The sequence below is a fragment of the Strix uralensis genome, chromosome 4 (assembly GCF_047716275.1).
Source record: "Strix uralensis isolate ZFMK-TIS-50842 chromosome 4, bStrUra1, whole genome shotgun sequence".
NCBI lineage: Eukaryota > Metazoa > Chordata > Aves > Strigiformes > Strigidae > Strix > Strix uralensis.
Window position 1 is genome coordinate 49,060,869 of NC_133975.1, and position 23,063 is coordinate 49,083,931.

Sequence of the window (23,063 nt, forward strand, 5' to 3'; positions counted from 1 at the left end):
ATATATAAGAAGGGTTAGAAGGATGATCCAGGAAATTACAGGCCTGTCAGCCTGACTTCGGTGCCCGGGAAGCTGATGGAGCAGCTCATCCTGAGTACCATCATACAACACATGCGGGACACCCAGATGATCTGGCCCAGTTAGCATGGGTTTATGAAAGGCAGGTCATGCTTGACAAGCCTGATCCCCTCCTACGACAGGGCCACCTGCTTATTGGATGAGGGAAAGGCTGTGGATGTTGTCTACCTTGACTTTAGTAAGGCCTTTGACACTGTTTCCCACAGCATTCTCCTGGCAAAACTGGCTGCTCGTGGCTTGGATGGGCACACGCTTTGCTGGGTAAAAAACTGGCTGGATGGCCGGGCCCAAAGAGTTGTGGTGAACGGAGTTAAATCCAGTTGGCGGCCGGTCACGAGTGGTGTCCCCCAGGGCTCGGTTTTGGGGCCACTCCTGTTTAACATCTTTATTGATGATCTAGACGAGGGGATCGAGTGCACCCTCAGTAAGTTTGCAGATGACACCAAGTTGGGTGGGAGTGTTGATCTGCTCGAGGGTAGGGAGGCTCTGCAGAGAGATCTGGACAGGCTGGAGCGATGGGCTAAGGCCAACTGTATGAGCTTCAATAAGGCCAAATGCCGGGTGCTGCACTTAGGCCACAACAAACCCCAGCAGCGCTACAGGCTTGGGGAGGAGTGGCTGGAGAGCTGCCAGTCAGAGAGGGACCTGGGGGTGTTGATTGACAGCCGGCTGAACATGAGCCAGCAGTGTGCCCAGGTGGCCAAGAAGGCCAATGGTATCCTGGCTTGTATCAGAAATAGCGTGGCCAGCAGGGACAGGGAAGTGATCTTACCCCTGTACTCGGCGCTGGTGAGGCCGCACCTCGATGACTGTGTTCAGTTTTGGGCCCCTCACTACAAAAAGGACATTGAATTACTCGAGCGTGTCCAGAGAAGGGCAACGAAGCTGGTGAAGGGTCTGGAGCACATGTCGTACGAGGAGCGGCTGAGGGAACTGGGGTTGTTTAGTCTGGAGAAGAGGAGGCAGAGGGGAGACCTCATCGCCCTCTACAACTACCTGAGAGGAGGTTGCAGAGAGCTGGGGATGAGTCTCTTTAACCAAGTAACAAGCGATGGGACAAGAGGTAATGGCCTCAAGTTGCACTCAGGAAGGTTTAGACTGGATATTAGGAAGCATTTCTTTACAGAACGGGTTGTTAGGCGTTGGAATGGGCTGCCCAGGGAGGTGGTGGAGTCCCCATCCCTGGAGGTGTTTAAGAGTCGGGTTGACATAGTGCTTAGGGGTATGGTGTGGTTGAGAACTGTCAGTGTTAGGTTAATGGTTGGACTAGATGATCTTCAAGGTCTTTTCCAACCTAGATGATTCTGTGATTTACCAGCTTCTACAAAAATAGGCATGTCTTAAAAATATTTGTTGGTATGTAGAGAGTTGTCTGTATTAGTTGGATCATTTGAGTTTGCTACAACCTTACTACTTAGCTCACTGCAATTTTAGTGTTTAGTATATATTTAGTTAAACTCAGACATTGTGAAGAAGAATTTTCTTGCATTTTGTCACCTATTGTCTTCATTTTTGTGTTGAAAATGTTACTTCACAAATAGCTTTCCATGTGTTGCAAAATCTGTGACCATCAAAGGGTCTTCAAATATTGAGGGATTTTTGTCACTGCAGAATAAGTGCAAGTGTTTTTCCTCCTGTTCCAACGACAGAGAAGATGCTGGAAAGGATAGGACAAAACAGTGTTAATGCTCTCTAGCACATAACTGTGTTTCCTTATTCCATCTTCTACCTGGCTGAAAGCACCTGATCTTTGACTGTGTGTCTCGGATTTTAAGTTAGTTACACAATTCATGAAGTAACAAACATACTGTGATCAGCTATATTGCCCTATGATTCAGTGTGCCCCCCTAAATCTTTAAGTATTCATGTTCACTTCATCTAGATGAGACATTTCAGAGTGCTCTAAAGGCTAATGATTTATTTGTGGGCTTATATCTTAATTCATAAATCCTTAATTTGCTTGCAAAGGACAATGTCTCTCATGGAACAATTAACAAGTATCAGTTTTGGATACTTGTTTGGACTGTTATGAACATCCCATAGAGAGCTATGGTTTGCATGTAATTCTCATTACTGAGACTGAAGTCTTCACTCAAACAAAGCTTTCTTTGACATTCATAAAAGCTTTTACTGCAGGAAAAGATGGGACAGGATTCCTGCCTGTTCATTCTTTCTATCCATACTACCCTCTTAGGTAGTAATTGTTAGATGTGGGTTTCTGTAGTAATATACAGAGTATTTTTAAACTGAGCATAATTACCTGATACTACTGAAGACTTATTTTAGCAGTTGGAAGAGACTGTATTCAGGGTCAGCGAGTCTCATTCATCGGAGTTAAAGGATGCAAATGTATTTATCTTGAGGAAGGCACGTCCAAAGTGCTGTATTTCTGGACAGAGCATTGCATTTTCTTTTCCAAGAATTACTTATGTAGTTTATATGAAACATAATTGTTAGCAGCTTGCAAATTCAAGAGACCTTAGAATTTACTATTAAAAGGTATTTTATCAGAAACTTATGATCAGACAGCAGGTGATTGCTTCCCAGATACTTTCTACAGAGCCCATTGCTCCTAAGATTTGAACTTTGGGTCTTCAACCCTGTTTGTGTGGATGTTTTATTTGTGGACTTTTCTGTTTACTTCCAGGAATTATTTACCTGATCTCAGCTCTTGGCCGCCTGGCACATTCTGCACTCTTCTTGACTGTTTCTGCGCGGGATGGGGGTGGCCTTTCTTCTGCCACCAATGCAGCTGTCACAGTAAACATCCTTCAGTCCGCTTTGGCCCCTGCCGTATTTGAGAGATCCCGGTATGCTTTTTCTGTTCCCGAAGATGCACCTGAAGACAGCCTGATTGGCACCATAAAGGCCAGAGAGCCTCCAAGTAAGTTGCACACTCAGAGATTACACTGCATTTTTGTTGTCACCATTAGCTGGAAATATCTGCAGATAATTTTTTTTTTCAAACTTTCATATTTATTCTGCCTGAGCATTAAGTGGTATTTACTGTTAGTATTTACAGCAAATGATGTAATCACTGCTGTATCAGGATGCTCTTTAGAACAGATGGAGATTTGTGGTACTCTCCTTGGTGGTCCATGGGGATTGGCAACTGCCTTCATTTTCTTCCAGATGGATTTCTATAACTGTAAATGGGAGATGGGAAGCATGTTATGAAAGTGTAAGGGAGGGTTTATGTGATGGTGTGGCTTGTGTTAAAGCATTAGCCATGCAAGACAAATCTCAGAGCAATACTCATGATCAGAGAGTATTCAGAAGTTTCAGAGAATCTATACAAAGTGCTGCTGCTGAAAAAAAAACAAAACAAAACACCCTCCTCCCCCCACCCCCACCCCCCCAATCAAACCAACTAAACAAATAAAACCAAAAAAATCCCACATTTTCCCAAATCGAGCGGTAAAGTCCAGATGAATGTTTATGGGACCTTTTGCAAATGTATTTAATCCATTTGGTTCCTTTATCATTTTTAGAGAGAAATAGGTTAGCTCATGCCAGGCCTTAGTAATAAAAGATGCTGTCCTGAGAGCCGTATATATTTGGTTCCTATGCAGAACAGTGGGAGCCATGAGTCCATGTACCAGCTTGATGATGGATCTGTACATGTAAGGTGGTATAGGCAGAGATTTTATACAAGTTTGAATAGTCAGGTCCTGCCACGTTCTTCTTCTTGGAAGGGCAGTGCATTGACCACTGTCCTCAGGGTGAGGTAGCATCTGTGGTGCAGCCTTGGTCATATGCCTGAACCTTTAGATATATTTTGCTTTATGTAGCATCTGATGTATAAGGGTTATAGCAATGGTCATCCATGAACTGTAAGTTCAGTAAAATCTAGTTCTTTCAGAGAAGTGCCACCTGTTTCATTCCTTGCTATAGTGAATGCCTGTGTGCAGTGAAATTACTCCCATAAGACTAATTTATAGGAGTGTTTTTTCTATACTTTAGATCAGGGAAAAACAACAGGCTATTATACTACTTTCTCTGTAGAGTTTTATCATACCAGTGAGATGAAAATCAAATGGTGCACAAGTGGACAAACTGTATACAGTCAGATCAAGCCTGTACAGTATTTTTTTTTTTACTGAAGGGCTCCAGGGACAGGAAGAAGGAAGCATAAAAAGCCCAAGGAAGTCAAACATCTGTGTAGCTTACACTCACTCCACTGAGTTTAAGAGCATGCAGACTTCACAGATCTTCTTACCAACCTTCATGTTATCCCTTTCATATTTATTTTACACTTTTTGTTGTTATTTCCATTTCTAGATTCTTTAGAAGTGGTTTCTTACAGAATTTCCTCTGGTGATCCACATGGAAGATTCTCTATTGACCCCCAGTTTGGTATTATCCGCACCAAAAAACAACTTGACCATGAAACTCAGTCTGTTGTGGTGCTCACTGTTCAGTCACAGTTGGGTAACTCCCCTGTCTACAGTAGCACCCAGGTCAACATATCTGTGATAGATGTTAATGACAATCCTCCAGTATTTCTTGCCAAATCTGATAAGGTAACTATTTCACATACCCAGCCTCCTGGCACTGCTGTCTACATTGCTCATGCAGAAGACAAAGACAGTGGCCTAAATGGGGCAATCAAATACAGTATTGCAAGCAAGCAGTCAAATGTGTTTAGCATTGATCCAAGCCTTGGAGTGGTAAACCTCACCAGGACAGTGTTTGCAGATAAGCGGCAGGAATATACTCTACACATAGCAGCTGAAGACTGTGGAAGTCCTCCTCTGACTTCTTTGCTGATGTTGACGGTAATTATTGAAGAGCAGATGATGGGCCCTACTTTGGTTTTTCAAAACTTGGTGTATCAAGTAGAAATCAGTGAAGCTACCTCTCCAGGTGCCCGGATCCTTCAGGTTCAAGCCCGCTCACTTGATCCACACAGCGTTGCGTCCAAGCTGACTTATTCCTTAGAGCCTAGCACAGATTCTGTTGCATTCAGAATCAGCTCTGATACTGGCTGGATTTATCTTTGGAAACATCTGAACTATGAATGTGCACAGATCCTAAGTTTTAGAGCCCTGGTCAGCACCTCCAAGGAGAAAAACCTCAGACAAAATGCAAGTACATCGGTAATAGTTAATGTCCTGGATGAAAATGATAATTCTCCCATGTTCGTGCGTGAGAGCTACTTCTTTGAAATGGAGGAAAATCCAATTCCCTGGGGTGTGGTTGGCACCATTACAGCTGTTGACAAAGACTCTGGAAGAAATGGACAACTTTCCTATTTCCTCTTGTCTGATGGAAAGTATTTCAAGATGAATTCCAACACAGGTAGCATTTTATGATTTGTAATCTGCCTAGTATTGCTTTTGCAAAGCAGTTTTCCCTAAGGGAATGGAAGTAAAGTGTAAAGCTTTCAGAAACTTCTGTGAATCTCATGGGTTGATATGTGAATATTGTAACTCAGAGCTTCACAATTTGGGGAATGAAATAAATCTAATACATGTTCATGAAAAATGAACTAACCCTTAGGATTTGATTTTTTCATGACTTCATTCTGGTCACAAGTTTTGGTGTTTGACTGGAACAAATTAAAAGAAGTTGTTTTAAGTTATAGCTTCAATAGTTTGTATGAGGAACTTAACTGCCTGTGATCAAGTGCAGTTGAAAAGTTCCAATCAACCATAAGTAACTGTAAAGGTAACTATGATATTTGACAGTTATAGTGATTTCAAATATTTGTGAAAACTTCTGTAAATTGCATCAAAACTGAGTTCATGTTGTACATGGCTCCACAGAAATCAAACTGGCTGAGAGAAATTTTTCACTGCACAGGGTGTACTCTGCAGTGAATCACAAATGCCTTGAGTAATAGATACTATGTCCACATGGTATAACCCCACAGATCACAGCATGGAGAGCCCAGAGGAAGGGAATCCTGTGAGGATCACAGGCACTGTAAATAATCTGGTTTAGCAAAATGATACGTAGCAAGCAAAGATCTGCTGTTTAAAATTCCTGTTCCCACATGTCCTGTCCTCATGGGGAGTGAACAGGCTCTCCCAGACTTTGTCTGTATGAATCTCAAAATAAAACTGTCATTTCAAAGCAGGTTTCAGTCGAGTACATTTATGGAAGTTTAAAGGCAAACTGAGTACTAGGAGTTAACCAAGAAGATCTTAAAATAATATGTGGTTATCTGTGCGAAGGACTTTGGTCAACCGCAAATCTACAGCTGTATTGAGTTTGGTTGAGCAGATGGAGAGAAGATTGGGTCGGATTTATTCACTGGGTTAACCAGAATGTGTAGGAGACGTAAGGCTTCCTGATTAATGTACAGACATTGTGTTGAGAATTTCTAACCCAAGGGCATAATAAAGGCCGATTGTCAGCAGTTAAAACCCTGTGCTCATGTATTATCTGTCCTGAAGTGTGGTGAAGAAAAGGCCAGATGGATTTCTCTGAAAGGTCAGCCTGTTGGTTCATACGGTTTTACACCTTTGCTCTGGGGCATCCGCTGTATGGTAAAGGATGTAATATGATGCTAAAGTGATTGACAGAATGTTTCTATGGAGGGGAGCTTGGAAGAGTGAGGTTTTAATGTCAGCAGTAAGGTGTGTCAGAAGACATGTATCATTATTTCACATGAAATTAAATGTGTAATTGCATGTAGTAGGATGCGTGCTAACATGTAGTAAATATCTAACTCCCTTTTTCCTTCGTTTTCTTTGTCCCTCAGGTGAAATCATAAACTGGGTTGCACTAGACCATGAAAAACAAGCTCACCACCAGCTGACCGTGCTAGTGACCGACCACGGGTCACCGCAGCTTAACGCCACAGCAACCGTGTACATCGCGGTGAGGGACCTCAACGACAACAAGCCCCTCTTCCCTCAGGCGCCCCCCGGGCAGGAGCTGCGCCTCCAGGTGGGTGCTGCCGCGGGGCGCTGCCTTGGGCCGAGCACCACCCTGCGGCAGGAGCCCGAACCCCCGGCGGGGAAACGGCGACAGCGCCGCGCTGACAGCGGGACGCAACCCGTTCTTGATTGAGACGCGGCTATACTTGGGAATTTCAGAATTTATCGAATGATTACACTTCTCTGCCTTCTATATTGTTAGATGTAAAGGATATACATGTGTAATTTTATTTATGTATGCAGTAGAATTTTTAAATTTCTAACCTCTGAGTCTGCTGTACTAAAGATTTTTGAATTAGCAATATATGCAGACCATAACAGAGGATTGCTAGAACTGTATTATTTAACCGTTTCCTGAAATGCTCTTTGCACTGACTATAAATATTACTGAAATGGAAAATAGAGCAACAGCTGAACTCTTGTGTTATGGCAAGGAATTTATTTTAAGACTTGCTATTATCCATGTATATTTGCAAATTATTTATAAACTACTTTATGACAGGTTTTGGAAGGGCAGCCATCAGGGACACTTATTACCACTGTCTTTGCAAAAGACTTTGATTCTGGAAACAACGGTGTCGTATTATATTCAATAGAATCAGGTAAGAATTTCAAGTGTTATTCATAAGAAAAGACACATTGAAATAACTAGAGTTTTAGAGGTGCCATGTATGCATACAGGATTTTATGTCTTTTTTGTGTCTGTTAGAATAAAGCTGCCTGTGTGAATAGGAATCAGGACCATGATATGTATTATGAAGCATCTAAGGAGGGTCAAGCAGCTACCTTTCCTCCTTTCCCCCTCTGCCCCATCCTTCCCAGGGATGTGGTTGCTTGTGTGGCTGGCCAGAGAGCATTCAAACAGCACTCGGAAAAGATGAGGACAGTGATCTTGTACTGTACAGTTTAGTGTTTCAGTCAGTTGTTTAACATCTTAAAAGAAAGATGATCTCCCTTTTCCCATGACCAATTGAAAATTTTCCTGCTAAAAGAGCAGTTCATGACAGTCTGAGACAGGGATCAGAAGGATCAGCAGATAATCTGGGCAAACAATGAAGCTTGTGGTTTTTAGTTCATGTTTCACCCTTTGTTTAGCACTGTGTTAACCTGACATAGCATGGCTGCTTAAAAACACTTCTCTTTAGTTTTCCCCATAATTCCTACATGTTCACTTCTGGGGTAAGCTATAGAATCCAGTTTTGTTTGCAGTGAAATCAGTAACAGACCAGTCCTAAATCAGAACATGAGTGGGACTGGGACGTTAATACTGGTAGGAGACATAGATGTGATCTCTGGTTTTGCTGCATACTGCTTGCTACACTTTCATGCAAAAGGGAACTCCATCTGTAACCAGTGAGGAAAACATGTCTGTTCCTTCTGCTTTGCTTCACTATTGGTTCAAACCAGCAAGAGGTGCCAAGAACAGAACTATTTCTTTTAGTTTGGTACCTGCTCTATTCTACCAGCTGAATGTAATCAGTACCTTTTAAGCTTGGTATATGTAGTCTGTGGTAATTTGCACATAGAGCATACTGTTTAATTGGAGTAAGAAAACATTTCCAATATTTCCACCCACCCAGTGTATTTCCTCAAGTGTTCTTCTCTGTGTAGGCAGAGCTCAAATGCGGGCTCGGTTGGTTTAAACTCATTACAATTATTTGTCACTGCAGAGTAAAGAACAAAATACTGCAAATCCACATTACTCCTCACACTTAAAGAGCAAGGGAATCTGTAGCTGCCTCTTGCCAAGGCTGAAATAACCAAAAGATTCCCATGGATTATGTATACTGGGTCTTTACGTACCCTTTTGACTTCTGTGGAGTAATGGAAGGACTTTAAGATCCAAATCCACAAGGGCCAGAGAACTAACTCTGCTCTCTTCCACCAAGAGATGCTTAAAAAAATGAGACATTTAACAACTCTGTTGAAAAATTTGCAGTTGAAATATACGTAGATAATAAAAGACTGTAGGGTCAGTTTATGGCCATACTATTATTCCCTTAATTTGGATACAAGTAACTGCCTCTTTCAGAGGGAACTGGAGAGAATCATAGATGTCTGAATAATGATATTTTGCACGAAATAATTTCCCTTAAGAAAAGGGGAGTGAGTAGTACCCGACCCTTTGTTTGAAGGGTGACGGCCAGGCAACATGGGAAGTATTCTTCAGTGGTCTCTGCTTGTCTGTATATCTAACTATATATCCCCTTCCTTCAAACAGCACATTGGATTTTCTTACTGACTTCACTGTAGAGCCCCAGAGGGGAGTAAGTAAGAGTTCAAATTATAAAAATGACTAACAAAACAAAATATGACTGGCCTTGCAAATGTTGTCTCTAGAAAAAACAAAAGGATAAAAACAGCAGCAAAAAAAAACCCCACTAAAAGAGCCCTCCCAGCCTTGGAACTAGATATTTTCCCAATAAACAAATCCAGAAACAGCTGAGCTTCTCTGATACTAATTTTTGTTGTTGTTGTTAGTTGGCTCACAGCCTTTAACATCTGGTCTTCTGTTTCCTGGTGAAGTTCTTGCCTGGTTTATATTTAAAACAGTATTTTCTAGTTCTGGGACATTGTTCAGTTCTAAAATATGAAGAAAGAAATTTGATCTGATTTACAGCCATATTTGTTAAACACAAAGACATCAGGTTAATTGGAGGCCTGCATGCAGACCAGTGCTCTTTTCAACAGTTGAGGGACTGCCACAAGATTAAGAGCTATGAGTGTTAATGTCAGCTGTTAAGCTAATTTTTAATGTTCTTGAGAACTTAAAGAAGTGCCAAGATAGCAGCAATAGATTAAGCTATGCAGGAGGACTAATGACAAATGCCAACAAATTACATAAGGAAAAATCTGTAAAAAACTATGAGATTTACACAACAGATGAATTCTAGCCTTCAGAGAAGTGTTTCCTTAAAAATGTGCCTCCCTCTTCTCAGAAAATCAAACCAAATCATCCTTAAACATTCATGTGTATGGAAATGCATGATCATATGGCCATACCTCCACTTCTGTGATGTCACTGAAGGAGTAACCTAATTCAGGAAGAGGTGAATCCCAGCTGTGTGTACTATTCCTTAGTGATGCTGACAATTGGAAAGTGATTTGCCTGGCCTTCTTTATGACTGTCAGTAGGTTATAGTATAGCATTTATAACAAAAATTAGTCTGTATTTACAGTGCATCATAAACTATTGCTTTGTGTGTCAAGACTAGCACTGGCAAAGTAGAGGCTTTTACAGTTATATTTGGACCAGTTCTGTAGATACATTAGCACTTGACCATCAGAGTGCTAGGAGAAGCCTAGTTTATGCTGCTAACACACTTGAATTGGCAAGTGTACCTACATCTGTGGGACGAGTACTTGTTCTCCAGGGTGATTTCCAAGCAGCTGCAGGGAACATTCATAGACTTGCAGAGGGTGGCATTTCTGTAGCAGCCCTGTGGTGTTTAAGCTCTCTGGGAGCCATGGCATTACCTTCTTCTTTTCTGTTAAGAGAAAAAACTTTTCTTTCATCTCAAAGGAGAATGAGATGGCCAAAGCACTAAGTATTTTAAAACCTAGGAAGGATACAGTTCTTCAGGAAATTAGGTAAAAATATGTAGCTATCTCTGTGTACTGAGGTCACAAATACCTGAGGAAACTCTACTGTTACTTTCTGCCTGTTTTCTGGGCCATTTTGCTTGAATGGCAGTCCCTGGAAGGCTTGAATGTTCTACCAAAGTTCACAGCCACACATTGCCTGGTGTTTCTCAGGCCATCTTTTTTTGTCCAGAACTGCACTCTCTGTGATTAGGTTTGAGAGCACAGAGTTGAGAGAGTGCCTGGACTTTGGAGAACCTCATGTAAATGAAAGCCAGGCCAACAGGCTGAACAATCCAGAGATGGAAAATTTAAGTGAAAAAGTGTATCCCTTTATTGGTGGGTTAGGGTAGAGTTGCAAGCACAAGAAGAGACGGGGGCCATTAGAGTCCAGTTATTGAGAGATTTAATTTTTTTCTGTTCCATACTTCATCTGCTCTTCTCAATTTCCTTCTTTCATATCCATTTCTCCTATACTTTCTTCTTTGTTCTCTTCATACAAAAAGGGACATCTTTAGGGTGTATGATAAAAGCAGCAGTTGCCTAACTGAGGTGACTTACAGAGATGAAAGCTGAGTAGATGTTTCTGGAAGTGCAGGGAACATGAGCTTTTAGAGCAATGACGGACATGCTCTTTGCGTGTACAACTTAAAGCCACCTTTCCCGTTGTTCATCACTTTGAACTTCAAAAAGAATGAGGAGGAGGATTTGGAGTGTATTTAGAAAGTGACCAGGCTACCACTCACATGCACTTGCCCTTGGTAATCTTGGGCAAAAGTACACAAAAGTGGTCTATCTATTAGTACGTGTCATTTATTAAATCAGTTGAAAAGCAAGATCCGTCTTTAGGTAGGCTTTTGAAATTCAGAAATTGAAGAAATTGCTTTGCTACAAAATGTAGTATAAAAGTTTGATCAGTCTGTCTGTAGATGAAGGGAAATCCATTTCATAAGGGGTTTTTTCTTGAATTTTTTTCTGATTTAGAATCAAATGGCTACACTTTGAAATTGTCCATGAATAAATTAAAAAATAGACTAATAAAAATATGAGAGAAATAGAAATGTTTCAGTTTTGACTGTTTATAGTGCAGTACCAGATAAAAAAGACGAAAACACTTTCAAAATGGAAGTCCCAAGGGGTTCTGGTTTTACACAATATCTCTTTCCAACGTTATCAGACTTTTCTGTTACTTCTATCACCACCAAATATGTGCAAAACTGACCATTTCATGCAATATTTGGATTTTAGTGGAATTCTAGTCATCTAGTCTCTAGTGAATAATGCTATTGGTAATTTCTTTTCTGACCAGCTCTCTTTTATTTTATTCAAAAATGTAGATTCTGACCATTCCTTTCTCCTGTCAAATAAGCTTCAACCCTTCAGAAGCTCTGTGGACTGATACCTATTTCAGTTGAGCTTAGCTATCTATGTTCTGCTACTTGAAACAGGAAAAACAAGTGCTGGTCTTTATGCTAAGAGGTACTGGCTGTCCTCATGACTGCTGAAGCAAGGGTGAATCCTCATAGCCTTGTGCTCAGATAGCAATTATGTACTTGCAGTATTTTTGTCTCTGATTATTATTTTTAAACTATTTTTTATTTTTGGTTCAGTAGCTCCATTTTGGTAGAAAAATGAAGGGAATAGTTTTCATGCACTTCTGTTTTCTGTTTCTTGTTTGTTCTCTCTATCAGTTATTTTAAATGTCAATTTTAGCAAAATGTTAAAAATATATGTATGCAATTCACATTATGTGTTCTGTTTTTCATATCTCCTCTGCCTTTTGCTTAGCTGGGATTTTTGTGTCATAAAACATTATATAGAACAAAATAGCGTATCTGTGAATGTAGACATGCTGTTGGGACCTAAACCAGGAAAGTAACCAAAAGCTATTTATGAAAACAGTAATATAGCAGCATTAATATTTTGAAACTAGCCCGAAAAATGGAGGACTTTCTCATTCAATATAATTGTCTATACGTATTGTTTCCTTTTGTTGGCAATTTCCTCGTTACGTTCCAGACCACTAGAGTCAACCCAGAAGGGACTCATGGAGCATTAGAAACCTATAGTCAGTCAAAAATAGCAGAACAATATTGGGAAAAACTCCTATTTGTTGATTGTGAAAACCCTGTTTTCTAAGTAGTTTGCTCAGTGTTTTTTCAAATTCTGCAGGTGCAAGTATTTTACAGTTGCAGGTGAGGTGATTGGATACAAAACTGAACATCTATATATGCAGCTAATTAATTTGCATGTGAAGATTTGGAGAACATAAACAGCTTCATGCTCACTTAGGTGCCTGTGGAAATATAGTTCTTTATGGGTGTTTTGTGTACTACATCTGCACTGAATTTATTTTTACCACAGTTGCTTATTAGAATAGCAGCTGTTATGCTGCATGACTTTAGCTCACTAGCACACCTTATTAAAAATTCACATAGCAAAAAGTTGTTTGCATAGTATTTTGAGAGAAGTAGTTACAACAAGTTAGATTTTCTCAGTTTATGGTGAGATATACCAAGTAATAGATACTTTCCCAGTTTACTAAAAATTGGAGAGTAATTTGTAGTGCATTCCTTGAAAATGGGGGAGGTGGGTGTCAGTCTCTTCTCCCAAGTAACAAGTGATAAGACGAGAGGAAATGTCCTCAAGTTGCATCAGGGGAGGTTTAGATTGGAAATTAGGAAAAATTTCTTCACTGAAAGAGTTAATCAAGCACTGAAACAGGCTGCCTGGGGAAGTGGTTGAGTCACTATCCCTGGAAGTATTTAAAAGACATGTAAATGTGGCACTTAGGAACATGGTTTAGTGGTAGACTTGGCAGTGTTAGGTTTACGGTTGGACTCAATGATCTTAAGGGTCTTTTCCAACCTAAATGATTATAATGATTCTAAGTCACAAAGAGCTATTTACTCTTCTATGGTAGAATTTTTCTTTGAAACTCTAGAATAAATGTAATATATAAATAATAAATGTGGCTGCAAGTAGTAATTTTAATTAAAGTTGCTTGTTATTAGCATGCGGCCAGTCCTTGATGAAGGTTGTAAGCATAATTTCCAATATTCACATGGTGCTCTGCAACAATTTACTGTAAGATTTTAGCTACTCCCAGTTAGCTCCTGGTTCAGAGCACAGGCACGGCAGGTGGCATCACTGCAGTTATGGTGTCTTAGGAGTAGATAGCGCTCTTTACTGACCCGTAGTCTGCAAGGGACGTGAGCCAGCTGTGTATCCAGCATCACTTATTTGACCCTTCATGCCAATTCAGAGACTAAGACTTAATTCTTTCTCTGGCTGTGCCTGCCAACTTCTGTTGGAAGTAGGAGTACCAATCCTGGAGTGTCTGGCTGCCCTCCTGATTCACACACCATTGGTGTGAAAAATGTTGGTACAAAATCGAGCAGTTGCTTTAGCACTCCATAGCGTTTCTCTGTAGCTTTCTAAATCCAGAGTAAGTGGTTTATAATAACTGTGTACTCAATGAAGGAAGAAGAGGTGAACCAAATGAGCCAGAGAAATCCAAATGAGTGCAGCACGTTCCCTTTCCTCTGGGTCCTGCTCTTTTTTACCTTTAATTACAATGTTCAGTACTTCAGGCAAGCCGAAGAAATCTGCAGTAACTCATAACTTTTTTCCACATAGAAGAGGATACAGGATACTTCCAGATTGATGCTGTCAGTGGGGAGTTAAGAACAACCCAGTCTCTGTCACATGCTGAGAGATCAGGCTACAGAATGATGGTCACAGCCACGGACCAGGGGATGCCTTCCCTTCAAGGACATGCTGCTGTTTACATCCAGGTACTTGTTTATGTTGTATGGATAGAACAGTTATGTTAGATACTGTTTCTTTGAAAACACAATTTTGGGAGGAGCTAGGGAATTAAGGTGAAGAAAGGAAAAAGTTCAAAATTATGAGCACCTTGTCTCATGGTAACTTTCTTTAGCTGTTTTTCTGTTGAGGGAGGAAATGAGAGGGCAGACTCATTTTGATTTGTTAAGAATACGCAACAGCATTCTGGGTTGTGTTGCAAATAGATGATGTTTGTGCTTTATTAGGACATCATTATGAACACTGGAAAATATCCAAGTAGGCAGAATGAAAAGCAAATATCAGGATGGACTGAAAATGGGGGAGAGAGTAGATTTTTTAAATTTTTTTTTCCCCTCCACTATATTACTCTCTTTTCTAAATTCTGTCTCTATAACACAGTATAAGGATAGCTCATTCCTTTGTGCTGGTCTATACAGGGCTACTCTGCATGGGAATGCGAAATACAGTGTGTGCTCTTTCCACAGCCAGCTGCCTGCTCTTCACCGAACTGCAGTGGGGCTGCTTTGTCCAGGTCGCCTGTGCCCTCCTTTATCAGAGGTTGAATGTCACTGAGGCTGCTATTTTCGTGTCACCCAAAAGATGATTAATTTTGGATAGCTTGGAAGAAAAGCGCTTCAGTCATGACAAGGCAAATGCAGTTCCCACAGTTAAAGAGATTCTTTCATTTTAAAGCATGAACTTGGAACACTGCAGCAACCCATAATGAATGAAACCCTGTAATGACACAAAAAAAACCCTCAAAAAACCCCAGCTATCTGTTTGTCTTTGGCAAACTGCATAATGTACTATACTTTTGTTGTCACATCTGTCGCTGTGATGTTCTCCTATGTAGAAAGACAGTTGAAGTGCTTCAGAGTATGGGCAGAGATAGCAGTATTCAAGTTGTCTTTGGACCCCTGTGATTCAGAGGGTGAGAGAGGCTTGTCCTTTTTTTTTAACCTGGGAATGAAACAGAGTTATGTTGACTGGTATGACTGGCCAAGGACTACTTGAACTCTTAGGGACCATGTTCAGTTTGTTTTCTGGCTTTGAGGCATACTTAGGATAAATATAGTCACAAATAATAAATGATTAAACTCTCAATTAAAGAAAACTATTTTCATTACACTATTCATAATAATAATAATGGGAAAATATTGCAGTCTTTGCTTTTGTTGCAGGTAATCCCAGTTCCCAATAGGAGATCTGTCTTCTCTCAAGATTTCAAGCACTTTGTCATACCTGAAAATTTTAAACCTGCACAAGTGTTGAATTCTCTGAAGTGGCCTGATAATCATCTAACAGCTAACAGGAAACTGCATTTCAGTATCGCTAAAGATGATGATGATGATGTTCATTTTGAAATAGATAGCTTGACAGGAGATCTTTTTCTTTCCAAGGAACTTGACTATGAAACAGCTTCACACTTCCTTTTGCAAGTTATTATAAGTGATTATAATAATAATCCTCCACAGAATAACACTGTCTTCCTAAGTATTGATGTAGAAGATCAGAATGATCATTCTCCATATTTTCAAGAAGACTTTGTAGTGATTGGCATAGAGGAAAATGTACCTGTTGGCACTCTGGTTTACACATTCAATGCAAAAGATGGAGATGGCAGTTTTCTGAACAGCAAAATACAGTATTCCCTAGAAATGAGTAACGTGGGTGAAAATCTATTTCTTATTCACCCTTTGTACGGCACCTTGACCACAGCTTTTCCACTGGACAGGGAGATTACTCACTCTGTAATCCTTACAGTGTCTGCAGCAGACCAGGCAATAAATCTGACTGATCGCAGGCTTGATTCCCTGGCTGTGAAAATTGTTATTTTAGATATCAATGACAACAGTCCCAGTTTTACGTCTTCATCTCATTCCTACGTCATGGAGGATGTGGAGGTGGGCTTCCTTGTGCACCACATAATTGCAAAGGATCCTGATGAGGGAAGAAATGGACAAGTTACATATCACATTCTTTCAGGCAATGAAAACAAAGCATTTGTATTGGATAAAATCACAGGTACTGTAACTTCTCTGGACTTTCTTGTACTGTGCTTCTCATGGTAGTATTTGGGAGTGCGTACAATGCAATGCTGAAATACCACGTTACTACAGTACTCTACGGAGGTGACTTACTATCTTCAGGGGTGATTACCTTGGGCAGAGCACCACACGAGCATGGCAGTACTACGTGCAGTAAGCAAGCTCAGCAAGACTCAGCTCAGAAATTTCTACGTGATGTTATTACCGTGTTGTGTAGATGTACTGGAGTGCCTTCCAATAGCACATTAAGGAATGTGGGAAGAAAGTGTGTGCAGTAAAATAATTAATTCTCATTTTTGCATGATGCATACCTAAAGCATGTGCACACACATATGCTGCTATACGTACACACAAGGAAAGGCGAAGTCAAGATCAAGAAATGTGCATTACACTGTGGGTGGAACATATTCAGTGGAGGCTCAAAGTGCTGATGAATTTCATTCTTCAGCCCTCTGAAATTCTCTGGTTCCTGAATGAGTTCTGTAACTATTATACCACCTGCACACAAATGCAAATCTCACCCTAATAGTTGCAATATTTTCTGGTTCTTACTCTGATTTTGAATCCATTATGCGATACAGCTGACACTTATTTGTAGAGCTCCTAATTGCATAACGTGCAAAAGATGATACTTAAGTTAAATAAAGTTAAAAAGTTAAGCCCAAAGTTAAATGAAAAGGAATCTCTGAACTTCACCTGAATATTCCAGGAATCAGTTTCCTTTGATGTTAAAATGAGTATTTCTGTGCCAATTAGCACTCTAAAAGGAATCACAGGTAATGGTTGACTCCAAAGTCTGGAAGCCTTGCAGCAGTGGCACAGCATGGACGGTGATGCTGCACTGAAGCTGTGAGTGCTGGAACAACTGGGATCCTAACCTGGACCAGAATACTCTTCTAACTCCTTCTTTCTTTATAATAGGGCTTTTAACTACAGCCCAGCCTCTGGACCATGAGATTCAGGAGTGCTACAGTTTGACAGTCATGGCTCTTGATGATGGCAGCCCAGCTCTCTCCGCCACGCAGGTTCTAACCATCATTGTTCTTGATGTGAATGATGAGACCCCAATATTTTTGAAGCAGCTTTATGAGACTGCAGTTCATGAAAACCAAGATCCAGGGGAGTTTGTCACAAAGGTGGAAGCTGTGGACAGCGATGCAGGTAATTTCTGTCCTTTTGCTAATAATTTAATTGTAGACCATAGTAGACCAATCAAATCTTGCTGCCTGCTGTGCTTGCGTGTACAGCTGTTGTGCTTTTCCCACGGTAATGTATGAGTTTTGAATTTCAAAACAGGGCTTTTGGTTCAGACCTTCAACCTTTGTTCAGGGTTTGGAGGTATTCTGACTTGCATACTGGGGTAGCTTCAGCTCTGACTGGGATATTAAATGTAAAATGTGCGCTTGCACGATGCAGAGTAGCTCAGCGTACTGTAGCTTTCACGTGCAGATAGCCAGTGTGCTCCGGTTATAAATCGGCAAACAATGTTCAACTTAGTTAAAGTTGATATTTGAACGTTTTGTTGCTCTCAATCAGAGCGTTTTGAATAGTTTTTAAACAGTTCACTAAACAAGGGTCCTGGTTTTGTAACAGAACGGGCAAATATGCATTAATCTTTTCTGACCAGAGAGGGGCACTGTCATCCAAGATTTTCCAGCTAATTTTGCTGTGAAAGGATCGTGGAAGCCGCTCTGGATTTCAAATAAGATTTTACATATATAAAAATGTTAATGCATTGCCTTTCAAACATATGCAGAATGCATGAGTAAGAAGGGGTGGTTCATATGCTCTTTGAATCACAGGTAAGGAATAAACGTGAGTCTTTGCTAAGCAACAAAAAATTCCCTCCAGTTCTTCAACTACCAGCTCTTCTGAAATATCTAAAATGCATATGATGTTACAGGTAGCCTGTGTGCTGGAGCGGATCTTACTTAAAGATAAAGAAATACCACGCACAGTGCATACAGTTGGTGTCACATGAAGCAGTTACACTGAGACTGTGGTCTGCAGTAAAGATAAAATCTAGAAAGGGAATTAAATATTACACTATTGCTGCAGTTGGCCCAAAGGTGGTCTCAGCTCTGTGAATGACTTTCTTTTTACTGTGAGTTCTCTTTCTGCACATTTTTTAGAATTGTTTAAGGTTGTGCTATACAAAAAATAGATAAAATAGATCTCATTAGCAAAATAGCTTTCTGTATTCAGTAAGATTTGTCATTTTAATGTAGAGCACCTATTGATTACAAAAGGCTCAGTAGAGGAGCTATATAGAAGAGATATTTCCCTGCAAGTATATAAAGTATTTAGAAATTAGAAATGGGTGGGGAGCCCTGTTTATGAAAATCTTCATGACAGCTAAGCAGCGTTACAGTCTACCTCTGTAGGGCACTTTCTTTCGAGTATTTTCTTTCTTCTGAGGATCGCTATTGGAAAAAAAAAGAAGAAAAGGCAGTATTTGAAGTAAAAATTTGCAAGATAATAGAGAAAATAAGTGGGAATTTGCTTGAATTGCTCTCCCTCTTTCTCTGTCCCTTATATTTATTTATTGCACATCTTGTGGGAAATACAGCTGAAGGGAAACTTTGGGAGCTGTTAGAGGGAGGGAGCAGGGGTGTGGGTGGGCAGGGTGGAGAGAAAGGGTATTCCAAATGTACTGGGTGGCACAGTGTGTGCCTGCCTGTGCAGACGCTTTGGGCTGGAGCACTGTTGTGGCTGATGGTTCCTTGCTGCTGCTTTTTTTTTTTTTTTTTTTTAAACACATTTTCCAGTAACCAGTCCTTCTGTTGGGTCTTTTTCTCACATTTGTCTGATTTGGCCCCGTGTCATGTGCATGTAACAGTATTGTTCCAATACTGAAGTGATGCTCATAATGTAAGAAAATAGGATTTATATAGGAGTCATATAAGTATAATGCTACTCACTTAAGTTTTTGGAACATAATTTTTGAATAAGACGACTCCTGTTATGGTTTTCTTTATTTTTTTATATTACATTTTTTACTTTATTTTTATTTGTTCTTTAAATTGCAGTTCACATCCCAGTAACATTTGCATAGTCTCAGTAGAGGACTTTCCTCCCATCACAGATTTTTTTCTTTTTTTTTTTCCTTTCTTTTCACTTCATATGTTCCCTGACTGACCACAGGGAGGAATCATTTTTACTGATAATATCAGCCATCATCAACCTTTTGTTTTGTCTTTCTGCTTCATTCCCCATGAAGGGAAGAGGGAAAGCAGGCAGCCATCACCTTCTTTGTGTTTGAGCCAAGCTTTAAGCTTGCTTCCAGTTCAAGGTCTCTTATTTTTTACATTTTTTTTTTAATAAATTTTTGCTTGTAATGCTTATCTTTCACGTGGATATCCATGAAACATCTTGTTCAGCCAACTCCCTCCTGCGCATTACAAGCTGCACTTCCTGCAGCTCTATGTTGTCTCACTTCCTCTAAATCTTCTTACATTGTGGCAGCTCTCCACTCACCCCAAGGCCAACATCTAACAGTGCAACACAAGTAAATGCAAGTGTAAAGACACGTGTAATGCAGGTAAAGGCTGGAAAAAATAAGGGGGAAAGCAGATAGATACCCACAGTGTGTTTAAGATAGGTCAGGGGTTTGTCTTGAGATGTGTCTTTGCAGAAGCTCTGAGTGAAGTGAACTAGCATATATCAAGGTCTTCGTTTAAGCTGATGTGCACCTCTGGTTCAGTAGTTATGTCTGGAGACTTAGGAGAAAAATCTCAGAAGGTTAATAGGGATCAGTGACTTAGAGTTACAAGACAGGGCTTAGTGCCATTCACTAGACACTTTGTCTTGCTCATATCCATGGATTATTGTGGTTTTAAGAACACTAGTATTATAAAAATGAGACTTGAGCCTAGATTTGGGGCAGGGGGGACATCTGTTCCCATTGCTTCTTCACCGGTGTTGGCACTAGACACATGTAGTGAACATACCTGGAACAGTCCCCGGGTGCTGCTTCCAAGAAGCTGTGGGAACACAGGGACTGCCCATGCTGGGGTGGGGGAGTGGGAAAAGAGGCTGAAGCTTTTCCGTGGCTGCAGCTCAGGCACCATGCATCCACCCTGCCATTTGGCCTGCAGGGAAAGGAATTCTTGCCACCAGCTGACAGCAAGGGAAGGGGATTTTTCCTTTTCCAGCTCATAATGCACAGGAAGAATAGTTTGTTTCTCATTTCAGTTTGTAATTTCAGCCCCCAAAATGTGACTAGCACTACTGAATAATTAATGCAACGGACAGGTTGGATCAAGTGCAAACATGTCAGCTGCTGTGCCATGGTATTTGAATATGTATAATCATCATGCTCCTCTCTTGGGCAGGGTGTGCAGCTTTCTCCTACTGCTAGGTGTGCACTCCTAGCAGCTGGATATGAGAAAGGAGGCAGTAAGTGCTTGGTAAATAAAAGTAATTAAGGTGTGACATATCTGTGTCCTTTAAGGGTTAAACATTTTAATTTAAATGGTGTGTGAATAGTCGACTTGGATGGCGCCACTCTCTGTGAATAATGTCTATTGTGAAATCTGCCAGTGAAGGCACTGGGTTGAAGCAGTTCAGTTGCAGGAGACCAAAGGCTAATAGTTAATATCAGCCCTGCAGTGTCATGAGTCTTTTTTTCCATCTGTAGCGTATTGGTGATTAAGGATAGCTAAATGCAGGCAGAGCCGTGAATATCTTCTTTTAATGTAAAATTTGAACGGTTTCCTGGTATGGGTAGATCAGATGATATATGTCGGTAACCTTAAACTTTCAAGAAATTCTCCTTGATTGTCCTTACTGCTGTGATTTTTCTCCTTTCTCCTGGAAAGCTAGAAGGATTTCTGTAACTCATTTTTCTTTCTGCTGTGTATTGTAGGAATATGTCCCTCCCTTGACTTAGTTTAGCTGCAAATGCATTTACATTAATAATTCTCTTAATCAAATTTCAGTAGCCTTGTCAACTATTTAGCAAAGCTATATAAAGGCAAACAAAGGAAGTCATGGATGTTAAAAACTGTAGGGTCTGTTTCTTCTCTCACACTGGTGTTTCTCCATCACTGCAGAGCAGATTGTCCTATTTTTGACTGCAGTAGATGAGAACAGGCAGGCAGTGTTTGACTCTGAATAGCAGTTTTCGTATGACTAGGAGTGCTGTAGTTTTCCAGGTGCATCAACTGTCCCTACCCTACTGAAAGATTGATTGTTGGTTGGAAAAACACAGAATGATTGAATGAAACTTAGAAAAATTTGGGAAAAAAAAAGAGCACAATAGTACAAGCTGTTCAAGTATAATGTAGGATTAAACTCATTAAAGTTAATAAGTGTGATGGAGATGACATTATGCTTTCCTCAGGAGAGTGTGGAAGCTAGAGGAAATATGAAAGAAATTATTTTATAACCATAACAGGTGAAAATGTGGAGTCACATTTCTTGTTCAACTCAGGTGGGCAACTTTGAAAGAAAGGCTTTAGCCTTTTAGTATGGTTTTAGCCTATTTCCTAAAAAAAGACAGGAAGGCTAATATCTTTGTACTATATAGGAATGGTAGGTCTGATTAGGAACTGAATGGAATTGGCATTCAGAAAAACTTGAAGGGAAGGAAACTCTTTAACCTTCCCTTCTGGAAATCCTGCATGCTTTTATAAAATCAAGCAATATAATTTCAAAGACTGGCTATAAATGGAAGCAGTCTAAAAGGCCTGAGATGTGCTGGGTGCACCAAATTGGCTTTTCTGTTGAAGACAACTAGGAGATGGCTACCCTGTGGGTCCTGATGTGACTTAGGCACCTGGCTGCTCAGTATTACAAATATTTAAAACTGGTGGGCATGCCAAGAAGTGGATTTTTTCTCTGAATGTTTATACTATTCAGTGTTGCACTATATAGAGATACTTGCATTGGCTCCAAGTGAAGTTAAGTGGAGCACCAGAGCTGCCAGAGCAGCCCAGTACTCTGCCTGACATCCTGTTGAGAAATAAACTACCTACCTCAGGGAAAGCAGAAGACAAACACATGGATTCCATGGTCTGTTACTGTTCTCTTGCACCATGTTGATATGTCAGCTTGTTTGGAGGCACACCCTGAGTGCCTAGAAGTGGTGCCGGGGTCACTTTAAGTGGCTGGAAAACAGGCACAAAGCAGCATCTGGACAGGGATTTTGAAGATCCAAATTTTAAATTTGGGTCTTTTGTGCTAATGAAGAAGCAGTTACTCACTGCATTAAAAATAATAACTTCATCTATAACCCATTTCCTGGGGAGGGGGAGAAGAAAGAGACAAATCTGTAGACCTGAATGTGAGGAGAATGGCTGTGTTCTACTAAGACTTCCATTCTGCTTTTAAGGACTGAATTCCTTGCTTCGGTATGAAATCTTACCAGGACCTGGTTATGAGAAATTCAAGATAAATTCAGACAGTGGAGAACTGGCAACAACTGCATCACTGGACAGGGAAACCCAGGAGGTTTTCAGTATTAAAGGTAACAGTGTGAAATATCTATGAGTGTCTGTAAAACTGGAAGTGAGAATGGGTGTGGTGTTACTACCATCGTTACCTCTTTTTATGCCCTCTGAATTAGATGGAAGTGGTAAGATTCTCAGGTACAGAAGAGCATGTGCTTTTTTCATAGCACAGATAATTCTCCTATTGTGCTATTATTAAGGAGCAT

At 40.4% G+C, this 23,063-nt stretch overlaps 1 protein-coding gene across 1 annotated transcript in view; it reads left to right on the forward strand.

Moving 5' to 3' along the window:
• The window catches only part of DCHS2 (dachsous cadherin-related 2), a 122,674-nt gene that overhangs the window by 70,851 nt on the left and 28,760 nt on the right, over positions 1-23,063 (forward strand). The window contains exons 4-11 of the mRNA XM_074864938.1: positions 2,726-2,962; positions 4,360-5,379; positions 6,788-6,975; positions 7,468-7,567; positions 14,187-14,344; positions 15,539-16,382; positions 17,327-17,566; positions 22,740-22,874. Of these exons, the coding sequence (XP_074721039.1) occupies positions 2,726-2,962; positions 4,360-5,379; positions 6,788-6,975; positions 7,468-7,567; positions 14,187-14,344; positions 15,539-16,382; positions 17,327-17,566; positions 22,740-22,874 (2,922 nt within the window). The remainder of the gene's footprint in view (positions 1-2,725; positions 2,963-4,359; positions 5,380-6,787; positions 6,976-7,467; positions 7,568-14,186; positions 14,345-15,538; positions 16,383-17,326; positions 17,567-22,739; positions 22,875-23,063) is intronic.